Here is a 23,861-nt window from a genome sequence, read left to right on the forward strand (position 1 = left end):
CCTAACATACATTTGATGCCTCTTAAGTACTTCCATAATCCTAGCCTATCCTCATAGCTGTGTCTAGGAATACGGAACTTCCGTAATCCTAGAATCGGAGGCTAGGATTACGGTACCGTAATCGTAGCCACTGCCATGTTTTAATTTTTATGAAAACTGGTTCGGATATCGAGTAGACTGTATGTTGGTATATCTACGGGGCATCCCAAATAGCCAAACTGAAAAATCACAGTGCAAATTTAGCATGCTGATCTAGTGGTCGGAATAGCCTGGTATAATATGAATCGAACCCACCTAAGGTCTCCAACTGGGCAATTCAAGAGGGGTATCGATAATGCCACGCCCACTTTTGAAACAGTCATATGTTGACTAGCAGTTTAAGAAATAAAAGTGTTTCTAACCTAATGTTACACTATTTTATTAATGCCTTTCATCTGAAACAAACCTACCATGCCTACAACTTCAGGCCAACTTGTTCGTTCCGAACTTTTTTTTGACATTGTTGTCGTTGTCGTTGTCGTCGTGTAGTGTTGTCCCCCTTGATGCTAATGGGAGAAAGTATTATTTAGTATTAAAATAACCGATTGATGATGGTCAAGTTACAATGTACAAAATAGTTTTCTGTAAGTTATTATCATCTTATATTGTTTAAAGCTATTTGATAGACAAATCGGGGAACAATTAAACTAAAAAAGAAAAAAATATAGTTTTTGTATTGCATTTCAATTAAAGATCCCTCACCGGAAATTCCGGCTAAGGGAAGCAACTCTTGCTGGAAATGTCCACCTTGTCAAAAAGCAAAATTGTGACTTACATTCTCAGTTTAACCTAGATTAATCCGTTTTATCAAGCTAGATTATTTATTCAGTTAGATTATTTGGATAGGTTTGTAATTGTGAAAGTACAGAATTGTTTAGCGTATATAAAAAAATTATTTTTTCCGAACTAGATAAGTTTGAGTCATGGGTGACAGGAAAATTCTGTACGTGTCTCTGTTTATTGTCATATTAGCATCATTTCAACTGGACGTTTGTGGAAGCGAGCATGACCAGAGTGATCATTCTAAAGAAAAGAATAAGGTAAGTTGCGAATTCTTTTCTTTCTTGCTTAGGCCTAAAAAAAGAATAGCTGTGTTTCTGGTGGCCCGACCAACTGTAAATTTTAACTGCTGACCGTAATTTTTTTTTAGCTGAGATTGATTAATGCATGACCACGATAGCGCATTGTTTTGACTTTAAGATCAAACAAAACCTCTGTGCTATTATACCTGCCGTGTCACTAGAATTTACTTGATAATTAAGTCACGCTTAAATGCGTTTGCTCGTGACACGTGTCACTACCTCAAGGATGACAAATACATATAAGGCCCAAAATGTGCACCTATGCACAACTGTGTCCATTTGTAACCTACTATATGCATTTGGTTACTGGGGTTACTTAGTCTACTGCTTTGGTTACTATACTCTTTTTTTCAAAATTTTAATGTCAGTGCACAACAGCACAAGTGTCCATTTACAACCCATTATATTCCTTTGGTTACCAAGGTTACTTACTCTATGACTTTGGTTACTGCAGTTTATTGCAATTAATTATTGCAAAAGACTCCACTGAATATTTTAACTTTTTTCAGGCAGCAACCAAAAATAGCCACCCCAACCCCAGATATAATTCTTTAAATGGTTGAATTTAACGTCGCACTGATACATGATAGGTCATATGGCGACTTTTCTTTAAATGGTGGGCAATGATGACAAATATGTTGCTTTTTCACCAATGAATCTTTCCATTGTATTTTTACACTGCCTGGACGTTTTCTTTGATGCATATTTAACTATTTAAAAGGGTCTTAAGTAAGGTGAGTTGCTTTTTGAATTTGTGAATTTATATATATGAATTCTTCAAAGACTGATTGTCTTTAAAAAGTCTTCTTCAAATAGAACAGAACAGAACAGTTTTGAACCTGTGCTTATGTATACTAACTAATTAGTAATATCCAAAGTATTATTACATAATCTTATGTCATATTGCTCTTATCAATCAGAGGATTGTGATTTATGGATGTTTGATCTGCAGCTGCACTACCTTGGGGCAAACTTTGGTGCTTTATGACTGATTGGTCCTAGCTAACAGCCAATCAAAATAGACTAGAGCATCAAAACTTTTGTGCCATATCTAGACAAATACACAGCAGACTGACTGTTTATGATTGCATTAATTTTATATTAAGCTTACAAAATATAATTTGCACCAAATGCTTGCAAACACGAAAGCTGATGCACGCGACTTTTTAGGCAAGAAATGAACTCTACAGAATACTTTGCGATTTACTTAAAACTTAACTAGATTTACGTCCAACCACGGCTGTATTTTGATCACCTATCTATGTAAATACTATGCTTTTCAGCCTAAAACACTTAAAGTAAACGATGCAAAAACAATTTAAGGCAGACGACATTACGCGCAAGATGGTTCCAGTTCTCTAGAAGACCGGTAGTATGTCATTTACTTGGCTTAAAAATTTAAATAGCGTCATTTTTTACACAATATTACCGATGTTTATCCAACTGCTATAATGATATGCCACTTCCTATCGTGTATTCCATTTGACAAGTGTCATTTTACTCAGTTTGACACGAGTCAGTTCTGCGACTTTGGACTTTCAATACGCGATGTAATACCTTATCGGGCCCCTGTTATAGTTCTATACAGTATTCCGTTTGACAAGTGTCATTTTACTCCGTTTGACACGCGTCAGTTCTGTGACTTTGGGCTTTCAATACGCGATGTAATACCTTATCGGGTCCCTGTTTTAGTTCTATACAGTTTTAATAAATGTTTCGAGTGTTTCCAATATTCAAATATATTAATTTACATAGGTAAATATTTCAATATTAAAATGACAAAAATTTTCCGAAAATTGGGGTTGCAAAACTATGTGACTTACGAACAAAATTCAAAGCTAGCCTTTTGTTTTTGATAAAGTAACAATTTCTGACCTATATTTATGATAAAAGTTATTTTTTTACCAATGATTTATGCTTGTTCGTTGCAGTTTTTCATTGGCATTTCTTAAAATAAATCTACGACCATGTCAGATTTCAAAATTCTTGGTAATAACCGCGAATGTCTAGACTCACCGCGAAATTCGTCGGTCCGACGGACAAGACCGGAAGATTTTGACGCGGACCGCCGTTTTCCGAGTCAAGGCCGGACCGACTGTCCGGTATTTGTGTAAAATTTCACTTGCCCGCCATATTGGCGAGTTAAAGAGCGGACCCCTCTGTGCACTTGGCCGATCGGGCGTATGGTTTTTACGTCATAACTTTACCAAACTAAGAAATTTATCGACACGTACACAAAAAACGCGTGTAGTGCATTCATCTTTAAATAAAATCGCTTCAAATTTTCAACACCATTTATGAAATAATACAGTTCCAATTCTATAATGATTTTAATAAGGTGTCGACAGAAATGTAGGCAAAATTCTATAAAAACGATCGAATTTTCATACAATTATTTGTAAACTTTCAAACAGCGCGATCTTAATTATATATTTATTTTTAAAAGTAAATAAATAATACATGCTATGATCATAAAAATAAGACTTTTGACAAGAAAGTACAAAAAACAGCATTAAAAAAATCTTAAACAATGAAAAAACGACAGCAATTTAAATACGTCGAGTAAAACGATTTTTAGCAAACAGATTACTGTAAGTACGGCAGAATAGGTTACGTGACCTCGCGAATGTAAATAGAGTTGTGGTTTTGAAATAAAGCAGTATGATGTCACTGTGGTTTTTGATAATTTTAATAAGTAAATGAATCTTTGTACATGTATTTTTGACACGACACTAGATAATATATTCTTGTCAAACAATAATGTAGATTCAGTGAAAGCAAATCGGTCACCAAGGTAGGATATCCACTATTATCGTTTAACATATTTACCTATCAGTTTATACGGGTTATTGCACATTCGCATAAAAAACAATAAAGAAGAAACCTTTTTCACTGATTTCTTCTCAGCAATTTAAAGAACCGAGGCGGTAAAATCAGACAGTGATGTGTCACATGGCGCGAAAACATGACGTAATGCCATGACAATCTCGGGCAATTATACTGCTTTGATCTCCACTTCAGATGTCAAGATACTTACACACTTCTTTTAGCTCTTAGACAGAGTGTTGAATACGATCGAACTAACTGGCTTATATTATCAGGTTGCTTTTATGACATGTCGTTTCGACAATTATAGTTAGGGATGGCGAATACACAGCTCAAAGCCTGGCTGTGGGCTACATTTACTTGGTAATAATGCTTCACCAAAAAAAAAAAAAAAAAAAAATACCGACCTACCGACCCTACATTTTTTGGCCATGCCACCAGAAACTCAGCTAATTTTTTTTAGGACTTAAGAGGTAAGCATGCATTATTACATCTTACCTTTAGAAATTAGAGTCACAGCTGATCACCACCATCTAAGGTATCGCCAGCATGCTGATGTCGTTCTGCTTGATTTTTCTAAGGTGTTTGACAAGGTCCCCCATCAGCGAATACTACATAAGCTTGATTACTATGGGGTGAGAGGACCGAATCTTCTGATCTACTTTATCAGTGGAATCCTTAAAGTATTAGTGTATTAGTATCCAGTTTTATTGCAGACTCTGTCGTCTTTAGCCTTAGGTTGAGCTTCTGTTTTTCATATAGCTTGATGATTCATTAGATTTCCTGCCATTTTGACATTTCCTATTAATACATAGCAACAATGTTATATCATCACTTCAGATTTTTAAGTATCCACTTAAATGACATTAAGTTTAGTAACACACTGTTACAATTTCATGATGTGGCATAAATTCCCATTCTGTAAAATATGTCCATGATATTTTCATAGTTCCATAAATAAATCTGTGACTTTCCACGTTTTTGTGCATAATAGGTAGAATATCCGTGAGTTACATGATTTCCATGTTTTATCAACCTCCAACAACGAAAGGTCATTTTTCTGAAATATATGAGTTACAAAAAGCAAACATAAATATAGCTTTCATTTGTTATCACTTAATAGAATTGTGATGCAAAATTAAATGAAAATACATGATGGATTTTATTGATATTTCAGTCGATGCATGGACACAAGGAAGAAGAGTCTTCAGATGATAGGTCATATATTACATACATCAAATACAAGGTGGCTCATTCCGAGTTCCTTCATGGATTTATAGCTTCATTGTCGATGATAATCGTGTCCGAACTTGGCGATAAAACATTCTTTATTGCAGCCATTATGGCTATGAGACATTCTAGAGCAGTTGTGCTTGCTGGAGCTTTAGGAGCACTTGTTGCTATGACAGTTCTTTCAGGTATGAGATAATTACTTTGGTTGTTTTTTCAGGTATAATGATTTTTTTTGGAAATGAAGAAATAAACTTATTATTTCAAGCAATGTGCATTAGGCTTCCTGATAGTGATACTAAATTTGATTTTCGCTTAACACAAAATAGGTACTATGAAGTCATAGATTTACGTGGAAGGGGATGGAGTGGAGTAACTTTCATGGATTTTATTATTAATTATGTCTCCCCCCACACATTGGTGTGGGAGACATATTGATTTACTCCAGTCTGTGTGCGTGTGTGTGTGTCTGTCTGTCTGTCACAAAGCTTGTCCGCACTCTAAGTCGAACATTTCTCATCCAATTTTCACCAAACTTAAACAAAATGTATTTGACCATAAGACCTCAGCCAAGTTCGATAACTAGCCAAATCGGTCCAGGCATATTGGAGTTATGGCCCTTGAATTACCAAAAATCAGCCTTTTTACTCTTGTCCGCAGTCTTTAAGTCGAACATTTCTCATCCGATCTTCACCAAACTTGAACAAAATGTGTTTGACCATGAGACCTTGCCCAAGTTCGATAAATAGCCAAATCGGTTTAGGCATTTTGGAGTTACGGCTTTTGAATTACCAAAAATCAGCCTTTTTACTCTTGTCTGCACTCTAAGTCAAACATTTCTCATTCGATCTTCACCAAACTTAAACAAAATGTGTTTAACCATGATACCTCGGCCAAGTTCGATAACTAGCCAAATCGGTCCAGGCATTTTGAAGTTACAGCCCTTGAATTACCGAAAAATCTGCGTTTTTACTCTTGTCTGCTCTCTAAGTCGAACATTTCTCATCCGATCTTCACCGAACTTAAACAAAATGTGTTTGACCATAAGACCTCAGCCAAGTTCGATAACTAGCCAAATCCGCCAAGGCACTTTTGAATTATGGCCCTTAAATTACTGATTGGATCCACTCGTCCAGACCATCTAATTGGATCCACTCGTCTAAACCATCTAGAGAAACTAGACATTTTTCATAGGGGCAGCTGTGGGAGACATGCGCTTTTCTCAAAAGCATCTCTAGTTAATTTATTGTTTCATCAATGCCCTAAATTAAATCTAAACAAATAGGCAGATCATCTATCTATCTGTCTTCCATATAGTCAAACCCCTGCTGCTGGGGACCTAGACTTTGCGCGTCAACTAGCAAGAATGTTAAACAAGTAAAAAAGTAGTAGTAAAAAGCAAGAAGGAGAATGGTTAAAAACAGGTTAAAAACTATCTTTAAAATTTTAAATCCACAAATTCATGTTCTGACAAAATAACGGTAGTTGTATTTGACAAAACTATGAAATTCAGTACCCATGAAATAACTTGATTATACAGTAGTTTACCAATAAAGATTTAAGTTTAGGAACCTTGATCTGTATTGAAGGTGAAATATACGTCGGTTCTTAAGAATTATTTTTAGTACAAATTCATAGGTAAATAAGAAGTAACTATACATAGTATATACCTACAAAACTAAAGCAAATGTTTCTATACTTATAACCTAAAACTGTGTAGACGTTTTGAGTCAATGTGTTTCTTGTAAATGTTAACTGACATGTTTTTGTTGTTTTTTTCAGCCATGCTTGGGTATGCCACAACAATTATTCCAAGACAAGTTACATACTATGCCTCTTCTATATTGTTTCTTGTGTTCGGAGTGAAGATGATCAAAGATGGTTTGTAACTTTATTTCACACTGAAAATTTTGTAAGGATGCTGCATTGATAATATTTATTTATTAGCTGGTGAAGAGTTATAATTTATGCCTGTACAACTATGCATCAAACACTATGTTGAATTATTCCCCAGTTAACGAAGTTTCGAAGTGTGTATGTTGGTGCATGTGTCCACTCATCGGTGTACTTGTGATAACACATGAAAGATGGCTGGATTGAGTTTATTTTTGTTATTAATGTTTATGATCATAAGATACAGGTCGAGGGTGAGTTTTGTAATAGTCCACTAATTTTTGCCCAAGTTATGACCCTTTTAGACTTAAAATTTAGCAAGATGTCGAAGAATTCATGATGTTAGAATTCAGTTTTGGTGGAAAGGTATATGATTACAAGTTGTATATGGCCACATTCCACCAGTTTTTGGCCGAGTTAAAGCTCCTTTCTTGACTTAAAATTTCGCAAAATGTTGACATATGCTCTGTACTTCTTTTGAGGATGATTGATGGAATTAAGTTTTGGTAGACAAATATCAGATTATAATATACAGTTCAAAAACAACCCACCAATATTTGGTGGAGTTATGGCCCCTTTTGACTTAAAGTTTGATTGTTTGATAACTCTTGAAGTGCTGAATGGATTACATGATTTTTGTTGCACAGGTGAGCATTATATACATGAAAAGTTCAGTTTTAGTGATAGTCCACAAATTTTTGGTGGAGTTATGGCCCTTTTCTGATGTAAGAATTTGCACAGTGTTGGTGTCCATTTGATTATTTTTGAAAGGAGGTGCACAGGTTTATGATTGTAAAATACTAGTACAAGCTTATTGTGATTGACAATCCACCAATCTTTTGCAGGGTTATGAGTCTTTTTTTACTTTAAATTTGATTATCTGTTCAGCAACTTGAATGGATGAACAGATTGAATATATTGTAGATAAATCTTTTACACAGGCATGTTCTTCTAAAAGCCAGGTTCTTTACAGACCTTTTTACATCTGTAAAGAGGTAATTATTTCAATGGGAAGGAGGATGACAGGTTTTATTTAGTCTGCCTGCAGACGGACAGTTCTAGATATTAACTGACATTTACTGAGTTCCTTATGATATTGATCTGGTCCTTTTCTTGTGGTGGATTTTAGAAATTTTTCAGGAGAAGAACTTACAAACATCATATTTTACAGGCTGGTATATGTCCCCTGATGAGGCCCAAGAGGAATATGAAGAAGCCCAAGCAGAAATAAAGAAAAAAGAGGATGAGGTAAAAATTATGGCTTGGGGGCTTCCATGGCCAAGTGGTTAAGGTTGCTGACTTCAAACCGCTTGCACCTCGCCGATTCAGGTTTGAGTCTCACTCAAGATGTTCAATCCTTCATGTGAGGAAACCATCCAGCTGGCTTATGGAAGATCAGTGGTTCTCACCTGCCAACTTGTGATGAAATAATGCATGTAGGGTCAAATGTGGTCTTCCTCCGCTATCAAAGCTGGAAAGTTGCCATATGACCTATAATTGTATTGGTGCAACGTTAAACACAACAAACACAAACAAAAAATTATGGTTTGGTTTTTGAGTACTTGTTCAATACATACATTTATGCTTGTATGTTGAATATATGTTTTTTTTAATACACTACTGAAGAGCATGTATTCATTTTAGCAGGTAAAGTCTCTTGAGTGGCCACTTAGAACTGTCAATGAAAATGTGAAAGTGAAGAAATATCCTAGTAAAATTTAACTGAAACATCCGTTAATTTGATTTTTTTAATGAGGTAAAAATTAGTTTTTTTTAATAATTTGATTGAGTCAGTATGATCATATCTCTTTAACCCTTAGCCTGCTTGTGGCAAGTGATTCTGCCTTTGCGACCAGTGCAGACAATGATCAGCCTGCACATCCGTGCAGGCTGATCATGGTCTGCACTGTTCGCTATTCAGTCAGTAAATTTTAGTGAACTCCCCTTCAAATAATAAATGGTATTGCCCAAATGGTATTACCCGAATGATGGACCCGTCCATTTTAGAAATTTAGCAGGGTAAGGGTTAAAAAACAAAGGATAAATCAAACGAGTTGCTGTTCTGAAATTTTAGCTTATGCTAATTCATTCCCATTAGAAAAAATTTCTTGTTTGTGTATTATGCAGTTATGTAGGATAAGCTCTGCATTTCAATAATATAATTAGCTTGTATTGTCCATGTTTCTAATAAACTGTTTTTCTCTTCTTTTTTTCAGCTTTTTTCCTCCACACAGGATATAGAAACTGGTATCATAAGAGGACCAAAAAGGAACATACTGAATTTGTTATTTAGTGCTATATTCATTGAAGCATTTGTTTTAACATTTCTCGCAGAAGGGGGATAGATCTCAGATTGCAACTATTATTCTCGCAGCTCGTGAGGTAAGACTTGAAATCATTCTTTTTGACCCTTGTGTTTGAACTGTCTTTTTAGTGGATCCCGACGTCTGTCTAATGCTTTTGTACTCGACTGCAGTTTTCCAATCAAGCATTTTCAGGGGTCGTTTGTCATACTGCGTTTAAATCACTCTTGATTTTAAGAGCTCTATAAAATACCATAAAATAAGTTATTTTCGTTGCTGTGAAAGTTCGCAGATTACAAGTAAAAACAGGTCATCTGATATTACATGATACTTTTATATAGCTCACTTGAGCACAAAGTGCTCATTTTGAGCTTTTAGGATCGTTTGATGTTGGTCTTCCACAATTTCTTTAAAAAACATCTCCTAAACGGCTATGCCAATTTTAACAAAACTTCAAAGGGATGTTCCTTGTATGGCTTTCAAATTTAAATCATCCATGCAGAATTCTGGTTGCCATTGGCAACCAAAAAGATTTTTTTTTAATCTCCTCAGCAGCTGCTGATCTGCAAAATGCTCCATAGGTGACCTTTAAAAATTCCTTCAAATCATTTTTGAGTGGCTAAGGCTGAAAGCTTTGACGAGTCCTGCTATCAACATTCTCTAAACGACCAATAACACATGAAGGGATGTAGTTCATTAGATTCTCAACTTCAAACAGTTCATGCATGATGAGTAAGTTGTGTCATTTCCTTTGCTATGCATAACGATGTAATCTTCAATTATACTTGTATTGTGCAATCTCGAATGTACATTAGCATAAATGTGCATTTTAAGATTGCGCAGGCTACAAGCTTGGGACACCAGCGAAAGACAAAATAGTTCAGCAGGGCTCCAGATAGATGGTATTAGCGTAATTACGTATAGAATAAGCAATACGCATGTCTATAATTTCTAGGTATAAACGTCATAAATTACAGAACGCACACATGTTTTTAAAAAACAAATCTGATCTCTGATGCGTTAGGTAACATAGCCAATCAGCCTAATTCTCCACATTGAACGTAAACACGCATCGTGGTTTCTATAAACTTGCCTGGGTGAATTTGCAGTCAGTTAACGGATAATTATCGGAAAGAGCTTTACGTTTGTTTAGTTATACTGATATTAAAATGATTTTATTCTTATTTTTTCGAGAAATAAACATCGCGAAACATTAATTGTATTTTCTTGTAGTTTTGAACGAAGTAGAGCGTCTATGTTTCTAGACTCAACTCATGTTGGCGAACGAAAAACTTTTTTATGAAATTTAATAAGAGGTAATTTACCGTAAACTTCATGTCAGATACTGCCAATGCTGCTAAATGCTTCGTCATCACATTTGTAAAATATATTGTTCAAACTGGAGAAAAGTGTAATCGTATCGGATATAATTTTTGGGTAAATATCGGCTGTGTTATGAATTTAAAAAAATAAACAACTGAACTGTAGACTATATGTCATACTCAATCATTAGCGACTCAGGCCATTCAGGCCTTTGATTTTTTTACTTTAAAACATGACTGTTTGGAAAACTTTAAAATCTTCTTCTCTGAAATTGTTGGCCCAATTTTAAAATAATTTCACAGCAATGTACCTTAAATGACCTTCTACCAAATTCCTTCTAATTATTCTTTTTTATTAGAAAACATGGCCGCCAGTGGGGGAACTTGTTTTCCCTGTATGGCTATATGAAAACAGGATTTAAAAATGATTTGACAGCAGTGTTCTTTGGATGACCCTCTGCCAAATTCCTTCAGGTTATTCTGTTTTGTTAAGTGCATAGGCGCAAAGGGGATAGGCTAGTTTTCCATATATTGCTATATAGAAAACTTAGAAAATCTATATTCTAACCATTTTTTTCCTGATTTCAGAATGATTTGACAACAATGTTCCTATGTTGACCCTCTACCAGAATTCCGTTTTTTAATTTTTTTTTACTTTTAGTTTATTTGTCTTTCTTTCTTTTTTTTAGTATTACATCATTCCCCAACCCTTCTCCATCCCCATACCCCTCAAACACATGCAGATGTTACACCTATTCAGTTAGTGGAAACTTAAAATCTTCTTGTCAAGAAAGACTTGCACTGTTTCAAAATAATTTCACAGATATGTTACTTGCAACTCACTACCAACACTGTTCAAGCGAGCTGTGAAACTCCAGGGCCGTCATGGCCCTCTTGTATTATGAATTCATGGAGAGGAGTAAAAAAAAAATGATTTTATGTGATATCTTTGAGAAAAATTGTGAGGTAAGGCTGCTTTAAAAGATGTTAAATTTTTGACCTTTACAAATACTTCAACAGCATGCTATTAAAATATAAAGTAGCCTTTGGGGCATTCCTCCAGGTTTTTGGTATGTTTTTCAAAATTAAGATTTCAATTTCTTATTAATTGCAATGTAAAATAAAGGGAAAAAAAGTGATTCTATGTAAGAGTCTGTGGAGTGATTTATTGATGAAATAGAACAGAACAGAACATACATTTTATATCTATATAGTCACAGATTACAAAATATGAGTATTCTGCAGTAACATATAATGTTGTCTGTAGAATATTTAGACGCTCATAAAATTTTGACTTTTAAATTTTCAACTTAAAAATGCATCAAAATATTCACAATGTAAGTAAATTGGGATATAGTTTAGTGTGCAAATATATTTCTTTTGATAAACCAATATATCAGATATAGTCTTTTGGCATTTGTTTTCATAAAACACTCTGGGCTTAAGCTGCAATTTGCAACCTGAGCCATTTGCAAGTGTCTTTTGAAATGAATCTTTTTGAAATGGCGGAATCTATCATTTTATTCTTTACATTTTTGTCATTGTAGTGTAAAAGTTATCTGATCAATATGAAAACTATGTACTGGAAATTGCTCAAACTAAATCTTTTACGGTGTTACAAATTCCTATACAGGTTAAAGGAGGGACTTTTGTTTTTGTACGAATAGGTGGTTTGAAAAATATAAGCTGCCCTCAAAGTAAGAGGGACATGCCTCATATGTGTTATAAAGACCATGAAGGTCTCTTCCGTCCTTATCAAGGGGAGTGCTAACCTTCTCTCCTTTCTTATAACACACTTGATATTGCTGACCCAAGAGGTTATATATGGTTAAAATATTGATATAGCTTTGGGCCATATTTAATATTTGCATACCATTGTAAGGCATACATATTAATTTATAAAAAATATTTTCATTAATTTATTTATGCTTGAGGGAAGTTTTGGTTATTATGCAATTCAATTTTACAAAAAAAATGATAGTTTATATAGATATTTACAAAAAAATCTGCAAAATCTAAAATGTTGTGTTATTCAAGGGAAGTAACTCATTTAGGTATTTGTTATTTGTTTTGGATAGTTGCATACCTTATTGCTGAAGGCAGATTAAAGAAATTTGCTTTGTTTATCTTCTGCTTGTTTCAGAGGAAAAAGGGTACACAATCCAGGGTTGTAGCTTTAAGGTCAAGGTCACTATCTGAAGTCAAAAGTGTACATAACCTATTTTCTGTCAGGCCAACACTTTGGCTATTTGTCGAGAGGTTGTAATATTACTTGGCACAAGTTTACTCATTGATGAGATTGTGTTGAGTGCAAGACCCAGGCCTGAAGCTTCAAGGTCAAGGTCACTTTTTGATGGTTCAGAACCTTATCATTAATTTAACTGCCATCAATCAAGGGATTTTAATATCACTTAGTACAGATGTTCTCAATAACCCTTCATGTCCAAGACCTGTAACACTAAGGTCAAGGTCGCATTTAAAGATCAAAGATATACCTGGTCATCCATCTAAGGATTATGATCTTTTTTTTTTAGCTAACCTGAGCACGAAGTGTCAAGGTGAGCTTTTGTGATCGCCCTGTGTCGTGTCGTCGTCGTGTCAACAATTTGACTGTTAAACTCTAGAGGTCACAATTTTGGCTAATCTTAATGAACTGGTCAGAGTGTTGCCCACATAAAAATCTTGGACGAGTTCGATATTGGGTCAATGGTCAAAAAACTAGGTCAAATGGTCAAATCAAAGGAAAAGCTTGTTAACACTTAGAGGTCACAATTTTGACCGTCTTAATGAAACTTGGTCAGATGTTACCTCATAAAATCTTGGACGAGTTCGATATTGGGTATCTGGGTCAAAAAACTAGGTCATAGGTCAAATCAAAGGAAAAGCTTGTTAACACTCTAGAGGTCACAATTTTGGCCCAATCCTAATGAAACTTGGTCAGAATGTTACCCGTAATCAAATCTTGGTGAATTGATATTGGGTCATCTGGGTTCAAAAACTAGGTCACTGGTCAATTAAAGGAAAAGCTTGTTAACACTCTAGAGGTCACAATTTGACCGATCTAATGAACTTGGTCAGAATGTTACCCTCAATAAAAATCTTGGACGAGTTTGATATTGGGTCATCTGGGATCAAAAACTAGGTCACTGGGTCAAATCAAAGGAAAAGCTTGTTAACACTCTAGAGGTCACAATTTTGGCCCAATCTTAATGACTTGGTCAATGTTACCCTCAATAAAATCTTGGATGAGTTCGATATTGGGTCATCTGGATCAAAACTAGGTCACCAGGGTTCAAATCAAAGGAAAAGCTTGTTAACACTGTATAGTTCACATTTATGACTATATCTTCATGAAACTTTGTCAGAATGTTACTCATGGTGATCTTAAAGTCCAGTTTGAATCAGGGTTATGTAGGGTCAAAAACTAGGTCGCCAGGTCAAATCAAAGGAAAAGCTAGTTAACACTCTAGAGGCCACATTTATGACCATATCTTAATGAAACTTGGTCAGAATGTTAGTCTTGACGATCTATAGTCATGTATAAATCTGGGTCAGGTGGGGTCAAAAACTAGGTCACTGGGTCAAATCAAAGGAAAAGCTTGTTAACACTCTAGAGGCCACATTTATGATTTATGACTGTATCTTCAAGAACCTTAGTCAGAATGTTAATCTTGATGATCTTTGGGTCAAGTTTGAATCTGGGTCATGTGGGGTCAAAAACTAGGTCACTGGGTCAAATCAAAGGAAAAGCTTGTTAACACTCTAGAGGCCACATTTATGTCTGTATCTTCATGATATTTAGTCAGAATGTTAATCTTGATGATTTTAGGTCAATTTCGAATCTGAGTCATATGGGGTCAAAAACTAGGTCACCAGGTCAAATCAAAGGAAAAGTTAGTTAACACTTTAGAGGCCATATTTATGATCATATCTTAATGAAACTATCTTGATGATCTTTAGGTCAATAGGTCAGGTGAGCGATACAGGGCCTTCATGGCCCTCTTGTTTTTGCAAATAACAAGATGAGAGTCCCTGGCCAGACTGCAGTAGCTCCAAGGTCAAGGTTACCTTGACCAGTTCTGAACTCTGCCATATATGAATGGATTTTCATATAACTTTTGATAAAATTCTCTGTAATAATCCATTGTTGCACACAGGGTCCAGGCCCAAAGTTCAATGTTTCCAAATTAAAAAAGATGAAATTTACCCTGTTACAAGTTTTTGTTCACATGAGTTTTAATATTTTAAAACAGAGTAACCATATTCATTTAGCAGGTCCCGATAAGTTCTGCTGTGTTTCTATTAATAACTTTTCTGCTCACTTTTACAGGATGTGATTGGTGTAATTATAGGGGGGTGTCTAGGACACGCCCTCTGCACAGGTCTAGCTGTTTTAGGTGGTAGAATTGTAGCACAGAAAATTTCAGCAAGAACAGGTTTGTTTGCTTTCTTGATATCTGTTGAATATTTGTACATTATATGTACTTTCATATTGGACTAGGTTTCAAATGGAGGGAAAGTTGTGGTCAAATTCTACCAATGATGTGATTTGACCCAGTAAAATAATTGAGTCAGAAGCATTTTCCTTGTACCACTGGGCCCAAGGTTATAAAAACATACTTCTGAGACAATTTTCTTAATGCTTCTTTGTCATTGGTCAATCTCAAAAAAATGACTTTCGAATTGACCAATAAGAACCCATGGTTATCAAGCTGAGCATGAAGAAAAACTATGAGTTATAAATTAAATCAAAGTCATCATTTTAGAAAAAGAGCAAGGCAGTAACTGTGAAATCACTACTATTTGTAAAAGACTAATGTCTGATGTGTAATTTTTGTATATTTCTATGTCCGTGAAGGGAGGCATATTAGTTTTCAACTGTCTGTCCGTTCGTTAGTTTGTTCGTTCGTCACAACGTTAACTTTTTGCATGAAGGCACTTTACTCACGAACCACTGCACCAGGGCCTTCAGACTTCACATGTTGATAGTACTTATTGAGTACACGACCCCTACTGACTTTGGGGTCACCAGGTCAAAGGTCAAGGCGCTGTGGGAGCATTTGTCACCACTAGTGACAGCTCTTGTTTAATCTTTAGCACAAAATTTCTATTTATTTTCTTTCCTATTTAAAGTTGAAATCCATGTGAAATAGCAGTAGCCTAGAGCACAAAATTTTATGTTTAACTAATTATTTCACAGTGTTTTGTATAAATGACAAATTTATGTGTATATGTTCATATGTGTGCCCCTTGGCAGAATTAGATTATACATCCATTCTTTATATTTGCAGTTACAGGCTTGTGTTTAATGTTTAGGTTAATATGCAATGTTTGTTGACTTGTCTTTACAGTAATTTTAATTGAAAATTTAGTATTACATCTGTGCAGGCTGATCTTGGTCTGCACTGTTCGCCATTCAGTTAGTATCTTTTTTGGTAAGTATGGTAATGTCCAGACTGAAAGATGGACAAGTTCATTATAGACATTTAGCAGGGTAAGGGTTGAATAGGCATATTTCAGCCAGATATAGAATATTTTATTGTTTTCAGTTTGATTTGATCAATATTATTTTATTATTTCAGTTACTCTGGCAGGAGGTGTAGTATTTATCCTGTTTGCAGTGACAGCGTTTCTAATGGGTCCCGACTAGCGTGGCTTACCTCGGCAGTCTTACAGATATACAAGTTTACATACACATGAGATTGATACTGTGATAGTGCAGTGTTTTAATATATTTATAGAAAAAATCGGCCTTCGTTAGCTCAGAAAGTCTATATTTTCAGGTTGCCTTCCTCTACTGTTTAGTGTAAAATCAGAAGTATTTAGTTTTCACAATTTTTACCTTTTTCCAGTTTTTTCTCGAACACTGATTCACAGGTTAATGTTAATTGTAAGCAGAAAATAAAATTTAGCAGTATTTAGTAGAAAGTCTTCTAATCTTCTTGCAAAGTCAATGTTTATTTCAGTGTGTGAATAATTTACTCTTAACACACCCTGAAGTAATGCAGCAGTTTGTAGTTTCAAATAAAAATAAAGAGCCAAAATTTGAACCATATTATGAGAATTTTTTTCTGAAAACTGAAAGATAGTTATTACTCTTTAATCAGTTTATTGACAGGGTGTTTCTGTATTCTTGTAATATAGTGAACTGGTTGTATTTATTCATGTTCAAAAATGAATGCTGTTTGGACCTGTTAACCTTAGAAAAAATAAATTAACCTTTCTTAGAATGAATACATTAATCTTTCTTAGAATGAATAAATTAACTATTGTTTGAATGAATAAATTAACCTTTGTCTAAGGGTCATATACTGTGTAAGTTGAACTTCACAGCTAGTAACTGCAGTTCGATTCAGAGGAAATTCATCTTTGACAAAATCCTTCTCACTTATTTTTGATGAAATGGACAAAACAACTCTTTAAAATTTCAAGGTGGACAGAACTACTTCCTATAAATATTCGAAGGCAACAAAACCCCTCCAGTTATGTTTATAAGGTAGGACAAACCCCCTCCCATCAATAATAACTCCACAGCTTAATGATAGAGAATTTGTCATACTTGTTCAAAGTCTTAGAAGGGGTTTGTCCACCTAGAGTTTTAGCAAGAGCGTTTGTTCAAATTGACATTTTGACAGACCTGTTAAAGAAATGGAAGGGGTTTTGTCCATTTCATCAAATATTAATGGGAGGGGTTTTGTCTAGAAGGGGTTTTGTCTACTTAGTGTAAAATTTCTTACACATAATTTTGAGATACTGTATACCGGTATGTAAATGTTACGCTATCAGAATATTTCTTAACAGATTATATTTGATTCAATAAACATTTAATTTGACTTTATATTGAAAGAGATTTTAGATTGGTATGTCTCAGACTTTTTATTACCATGTTGTACAGTGTGTATCATATGTTAGAACAGCTACAGAATCAGTTAGTGAGGTACAAATAATTCCATTGACATCGGCACTTTATAATATATTTTTTACATGACCATAGATGTCCCTGCACTTTACACAGAAATATTAACTATGTTTTAGTAGGTTTTCATTTTTGCTATCACAATTTTTATTACACTTCCTCGCCACTAAAGAGCTTATGCACAAATCATTTTGGTGTAGTTGGCTTACCATATTGAAAATTTATTACATTTTCTGTTTATGTCAGCTTAACATTATCTAACTTCAAAAGGTACAGAGAAAAAAGCTTATAAATCTCAAATTATGTATTTATGCATAAATTACATTGCATTCAAACTACATTAAGAGAATTTTTATTATGCAGGTAGCTGTGCATCATAAATTGTACTTGCAGAATTAAGGCCATATTACTAATACCAGAGTTCAACCACTGTTTGTAGATAGTGTCACAGGATTATGTCAAACTTTTGATGAAACATTAATGCATTGAAAACAATAACTGTATTACCTGACCTACATGTCACTTTGTCCGCCTCAGTATCAAAACACTTTCTTAACATTCCATAGCCTTTGACCATTGGTACAGTTCATCTGATCTCTGTGAAAACTGATTAAATAATGTGTACTGTGTATGCCTTTCACATTTTTAGCTCATCTGATTTTTTGAAAAAAAATGATGAGTTATTGTCATCACTTGAGCGGTTGTCGGCGTCGGCGTCGGCTGGTTAAGTTTTATGTTTAGGTCAGCTTTTCTCCTAAACTATCAAAGCTATTGCTTTGAAACTTGGAATACTTGTTCACCATCATAAGCTGACCCTGTATAGCAAGAAACATAACTCCATCTTGCTTTTTGCAAGATTTATGGCCCCTTTTGTACTTAGAAAATATCAGATTTCTTGGTTAAGTTTTATGTTTAGGTCAACTTTTCTCCTAAACTATCAAAGCTATTGCTTTGAAACTTGGAATACTTGTTAACCATCATAAGCAGACCATGTACATCAAGAAACATAACTCCATCTTGCTTTTTGCAAGAATTATTGCCCCTTTTGGACTTAGAAAATCAGTTTTCTTGGTTAAGTTTTATGTTTAGGTCAGCTTTTATCCTAAACTATCAAAGCTTTTGCTTTAAAACTTGCAACACTTGTTCACCATCATAAGCTGACCCTGTACATCAAGAAACATAACTCCATCCTGCTTTTTGCAAGATTTATGGCCCCTTTTGGACTTAGAAAATATCAGATTTCTTGGTTAAGTTTTATGTTTAGGTGAACTTTTTCTCTTAAACTATCAAAGCTATTGCTTTGAAACTTGCAACACTTGTTCACCATCATAAGCTGACCCTGTACAGCAAGCAACATAACTCCATCCTGCTTTTTGCAATAATTATTGCCCCTTTTGGACTTAGAAAATCATTTTCTTGGTTGAGTTTTATGTTTAAGTATACTTTTCTCATAAACTATCAAAGCTATTGCTTTAAAACTTGCAACAGTTTTTCACCATCATAAGTGGACACTGTACATCAAGAAACATAACTCTATCCTGCTTTTTGCAAGAATGATGGCCCTTTTTAGACTTAGAAAATCATAGGTAGGACAATATTTCTATTATACAAAAAAAATCAGATGAGCGTCAGCACCCGCAAGGCGGTGCTCTTGTTGTTTGCATTTTGATTGGAGAATAGGCTTAAAATTGCCTTTTGTCTTTATATTGAAACTTATGTTGACAAGAAATTTAATGTTCTTAATTTTTTGTGTGTGAAAATATATATCATATTCTTAGTTTTTCTGCAGCATATTTAAGTTGTGTCCTGTTTAGCTTGTTAAGTTAAAGTTGTGATAATGTGAGCTTAACTCTGTCATTCACTCCACATTTATGTTACGATTTACTGCGGTTGATAGTTTGGTGTCTAACACAAATGTGATATTGTATACATGATAATATAACATTCATCAAATCGTGATGTGTGTTATGCTGTATGTAGCTGAACAGATATTGTATGTTATGATTTTATATCATGTGTTATGTGTTTGGTGTGGGACAAAATTCCCATACCCAATTTAAAAGCAGTACAAAATCCTTTCTTTTTAATGAAAATAGGGGTCTGTCTGGTGTAGTGATTCACTTTGCTGACTTCAGATCTCTTTTCCCTCACCACTGTGGGTTTGAAACCCCACAAGGAATGTAGCTTTCGTTTGGCAAGCAGAAGGTTATTGGCTCTACCCAGGTGTCTGTCTGTGCCTTAAATAATACAAGAAGAGCACATTGGGTCTTCCTCCACCACGTGCAGCTGAAAAATCAAAATATATCCAAAATTGTCTTGATGGTACTAAAATTCCAACAAACATTTACTACAAACACCAACACAAGTAAAAAAATAAAATTGATTGAAATTGAAGCTTAACAATTTATTTGTCCATTTTTGACTTTAATTGCTCAAACCTAGTAATCATTTGCAAAAAGATAAGGATTAAGGGAGCATTATTTTCTCTGCTTAACGGGGATTTTTTCGGAATATCAGATGAATGTTTAGCTATATATTATATATTTGGTGCCTTTTGTTATAGCAAAACTTTGACAAATACAACATCATTTAACTGTATATTTGTACTTTGTTTTTCTATAATGAAGTGATATTATTTTTTTTTCAACAGTTACACCTTTAAAGGTCCATTACTAAGGGAAAGTGAGTTGGCAATTTTTTTCATAGCCAGTGCATAGACTTCTGCAAGACACTAAATAATGAAGATTGGCAGGTCAAAATTTACAGAAGGTCTTTGGAACTCAAAGAAATTTATGTGTATTATGTTGAAATTTCAATGAATCGACAGAATGACCCCCCAGGTCTTTTTAACTTTCTTCATACTTAATAGAAAAATAATTGTACATATACTGCGATTTATTTCGAATTTCTACATACCAACTTTTATTTTCCAATAAAATGAAATAGTTTCTGTGCTTTTTAAAAGAAATTAAAATGTTCACTTTCCTTAGTATTGGACCTTTAATTTCTTCAGGTCAAGTTTAATGTTTCTAGCTCCTGTTTAAAGTATTTTCTCATAGATATGATGTTTGTTTTGAATATTATGTAAGATATTATCATTATATTTAGTTTTGTAGTTGTCTTAGGTTCATATATACATAGATTTCACATAAGTGATAGCTTACTTTAATATTTTACCGGAGATGACTAAACAATGAAGATTGTTTATTGTTTGTATGGAATAATGGAGGTTTCTTCTGCGGAAAAAATTGAAAGTTACTACTATAGAATGATTTTTATTGTTAGAGATTTATATTTTGCTTTTATCTGAAATTGTTGGTGTTTGCAGAAATAAATACTCACGAAAATGTTGTTAGTGCTATAATAAGTCTTGCATGTTTCACAAGCTGACCACTTCTTGCAAATACTAAGTAAGCACACTAATTCTACTCTGGAAAATAGTCAACTTAGAAGCTTACAAAAATATCTGATTTTATAGTATGTTACATGGGTAATGCAATCACTTTGCATGTTTTGAAGTAATTTAACATCAACATTTTATTGGTTAAAGACAAAAAGGATAAAAATACCCATCATGTGAAATTTATCTCAGTTAATTAAGTGTTTTTCCCGCCCTTAATTTATTGTATAAGATATGATCTCTGCAAAATGTTGAATACATTTTGAGGTACTTTTAGGCATTATTTATGTTACAGTGTAATCAATTCCTCATAGAAATATTGAAAACATTTTATCAATGTATATTCCACTATTTTGTTATGTTACATATGAAGTACTTGTTGTTTGAACCACCTAATTCATAACAGGGTTTTCGTTTAATGAGGCTTTATTCTGCAAGGTCCAGGCCCCATTACCATGAAAAAAAAAACTTAAATAATTACTTTTCCTCATTCTAAAAGTCTCCAAGAGTGGTAGTGGGATGTCCTTGAATTTTTTTTTTTTTTGCCAAAAACGGATTTTCAAAAATCAAAATTTCAAAAAAAATATTTCTGTTTAGAAACTTTACAGAATTCTTGCCTTGAAGTATTGCTGGTATGCTAACTAAAATATCCTGAAAGTTTATAACAATCTATCAGAATTAAATTATAAAAAACAACAACATCTGTGTACTAAATGGCTGAAATTTACAGAATGTGGAAATAGCCTTGCACAGAAATCTATAATTTTGAAAATTTAACACAGCATCACTGTGTTCTTCTCTGCCTGTGAACAGTTTCATTTAAAATGAAGTTTTAAAATGATTAATATATTATGATAAAGAGAAGTTGGGGCAAAACCTTGTTATGAAAAAGGTAGATCAAACAAGCATATAGGTTCTCTAATTTTTTTCATTTTTTCCCCATTAAGTTATTATTTTTTTCCCTCAATTAAGTTATTCCAATAGTGCTAAAGTAAAGTGATGAGAGAATTTGATATTACTTATGTGTTGAAATTGTGTTAGGGTTTATTTATCATGTGTGGTTCTGTAACAAGTAGTAGTATATGAAAATTTTTAGGTTTGATACAAATTTATCTCCCTTTGCCTCGCTAAAGTTTATATTTTATTGTTTGAGACATCATTTCGTTAATCATCTTTATTTTGTGCCCCGAGGATAGCTCATGTTGCTGAAATGTTGGTAATAAATAAAAGTGACCGGTTGTTAATACCTGTATGTTTTATTGCTGTAAACAACATATATATAATAGATATAGATAAAAAATAAAGGCCTTTGAAAAAGAGTTTTGACATTTTGCTTCACTGGGTTTTCAAATATGGCACTTAAGGTTTTGTATGTTTTATGTCCATTACATTTGTAGATTTGAAAGTCACCAGCTTTCTCAAAAATGTACACTTTACATCTTTATATATTTTTAGGCGATAAATTTGTTTTAGAATTCATAAGTCACACTGTTTGAGAAAATATGTGAAAATATAGCCATGCAGTTTATACTATTGCTCTCCTTGTTAGTTTTTTGTATTAAGAAAAGCTTATATGATTTTAGATGCTGTTTCATAATTGATATGAAGTCAAATTTGCACTTGATAGTGTTTCAATTGCTTATAAAGCTTTGCAGAAAGTTTAGCTTACGTGTTACATTAATTATTTTTCATTTTATTTTAATGTAAACATTATGTTTGAAATTATTGTTACCGTATGTAAAGTTTACCATTATAAAGCATGTCACATTTAATGAAATCAAATCTATTGTCACCGCCATTCCATGTCAGCTCAAGTTTTTGTCCTAACTACTTCATGTTTATTTCATACTGTACATTATTGAGGAATCATTTTCAGAATTAAGTATTTTGTCTGTTTTTGCCATCAACAGTTACTGCACATGTTATTTGTGTGGGTTTTTTTTTCTGATTTTCTACAGCTGTTTCTATGGCAACAACAATTTACTTTTCATTATATTCATTTCATTGCAATTTTCATCAAAAACTTACATATTTCATTTTACTTAAATCATTCTCCTGTAATTGTATAATTTAGACTGTTACAAGGATCTTTATATGAAGAAAATTAAAGAATCTTAAAGGTTTTAGTAAAATAGAATTTGTAGGTTATGGCAATGGTGAAAAAATGGTGTATGAGTGTTAATGATAAGTATTTTTAGCAAATATTTTTATGTAAGAAGTGACAGTATTGTGTCTCAGCATTTCAATTTTATTATGTGAGAAATACTCAAAACATACACACTTTTTTCTGGTGATGTCACTTATGTCCTTTCTATTTGATGTTAATATATACAATAAACTATGGAAAAAGGGACAAAATCCACCTCAGTCTGACCAAGGCTGAAAAAATCCATATTTTTTAAACATATCAAGTTAGTTTTTCAGATTAAAAGTTTAAAAACAGATTTAAAGTGATTTCAAACAAATAAGGGGAAGGAGGGTTGTTAGCCTTGGGTCAAATTGGAAAGGGTAGACATTTGTCCAGTATTCACTGTAATCAAACATGAATGAATGGATTTTTTTCTTGTACATGTATGGGACAAAAGTCTTCTACTGGTACTCTTCACTGAGGAAAAGCAGATACAATGCAGTGGACTTATAGTAAGTGAATGTTTATGTGTGATTTTGTCACTGCAGAATATAAGAATATAATGTGCCATGTATAGTAATAGTAGTTTCTTTTTGTAAAACAGATACATTGTCAATAGTTACACAGACTAAACACAGATAGATTGATTGTTAAGATGAGATCCATTTAGAATTTGCTTGCATTTTGAGACACCATAATTCCGAATTTATAAGGCATATTTT

General features: G+C 33.7%; 1 protein-coding gene and 1 non-coding gene across 2 annotated transcripts; one reads left to right on the top strand and one right to left on the bottom strand.

Moving 5' to 3' along the window:
• The first annotated feature begins 763 nt into the window (after positions 1-763).
• LOC123556940 (transmembrane protein 165-like) lies at positions 764-19,990 on the top strand. Its single transcript, XM_045348040.2, is given in 8 exon segments — positions 764-1,079; positions 5,125-5,365; positions 6,960-7,058; positions 8,242-8,318; positions 9,287-9,405; positions 9,407-9,452; positions 15,026-15,131; positions 16,278-19,990. Coding segments are annotated over 8 exon segments (873 nt in total). The 5' UTR covers positions 764-962; the 3' UTR covers positions 16,346-19,990.
• On the bottom strand, positions 12,370-12,489 carry LOC123559271 (U6atac minor spliceosomal RNA). Its single transcript, XR_006687928.2, has one exon. It is a non-coding gene; the product is annotated as a U6atac minor spliceosomal RNA (small nuclear RNA).
• Positions 19,991-23,861: the final 3,871 nt, after the last annotated feature.

This window comes from Mercenaria mercenaria, chromosome 5 (genome assembly GCF_021730395.1).
Source record: "Mercenaria mercenaria strain notata chromosome 5, MADL_Memer_1, whole genome shotgun sequence".
Taxonomy (NCBI): Eukaryota; Metazoa; Mollusca; class Bivalvia; order Venerida; family Veneridae; genus Mercenaria; species Mercenaria mercenaria.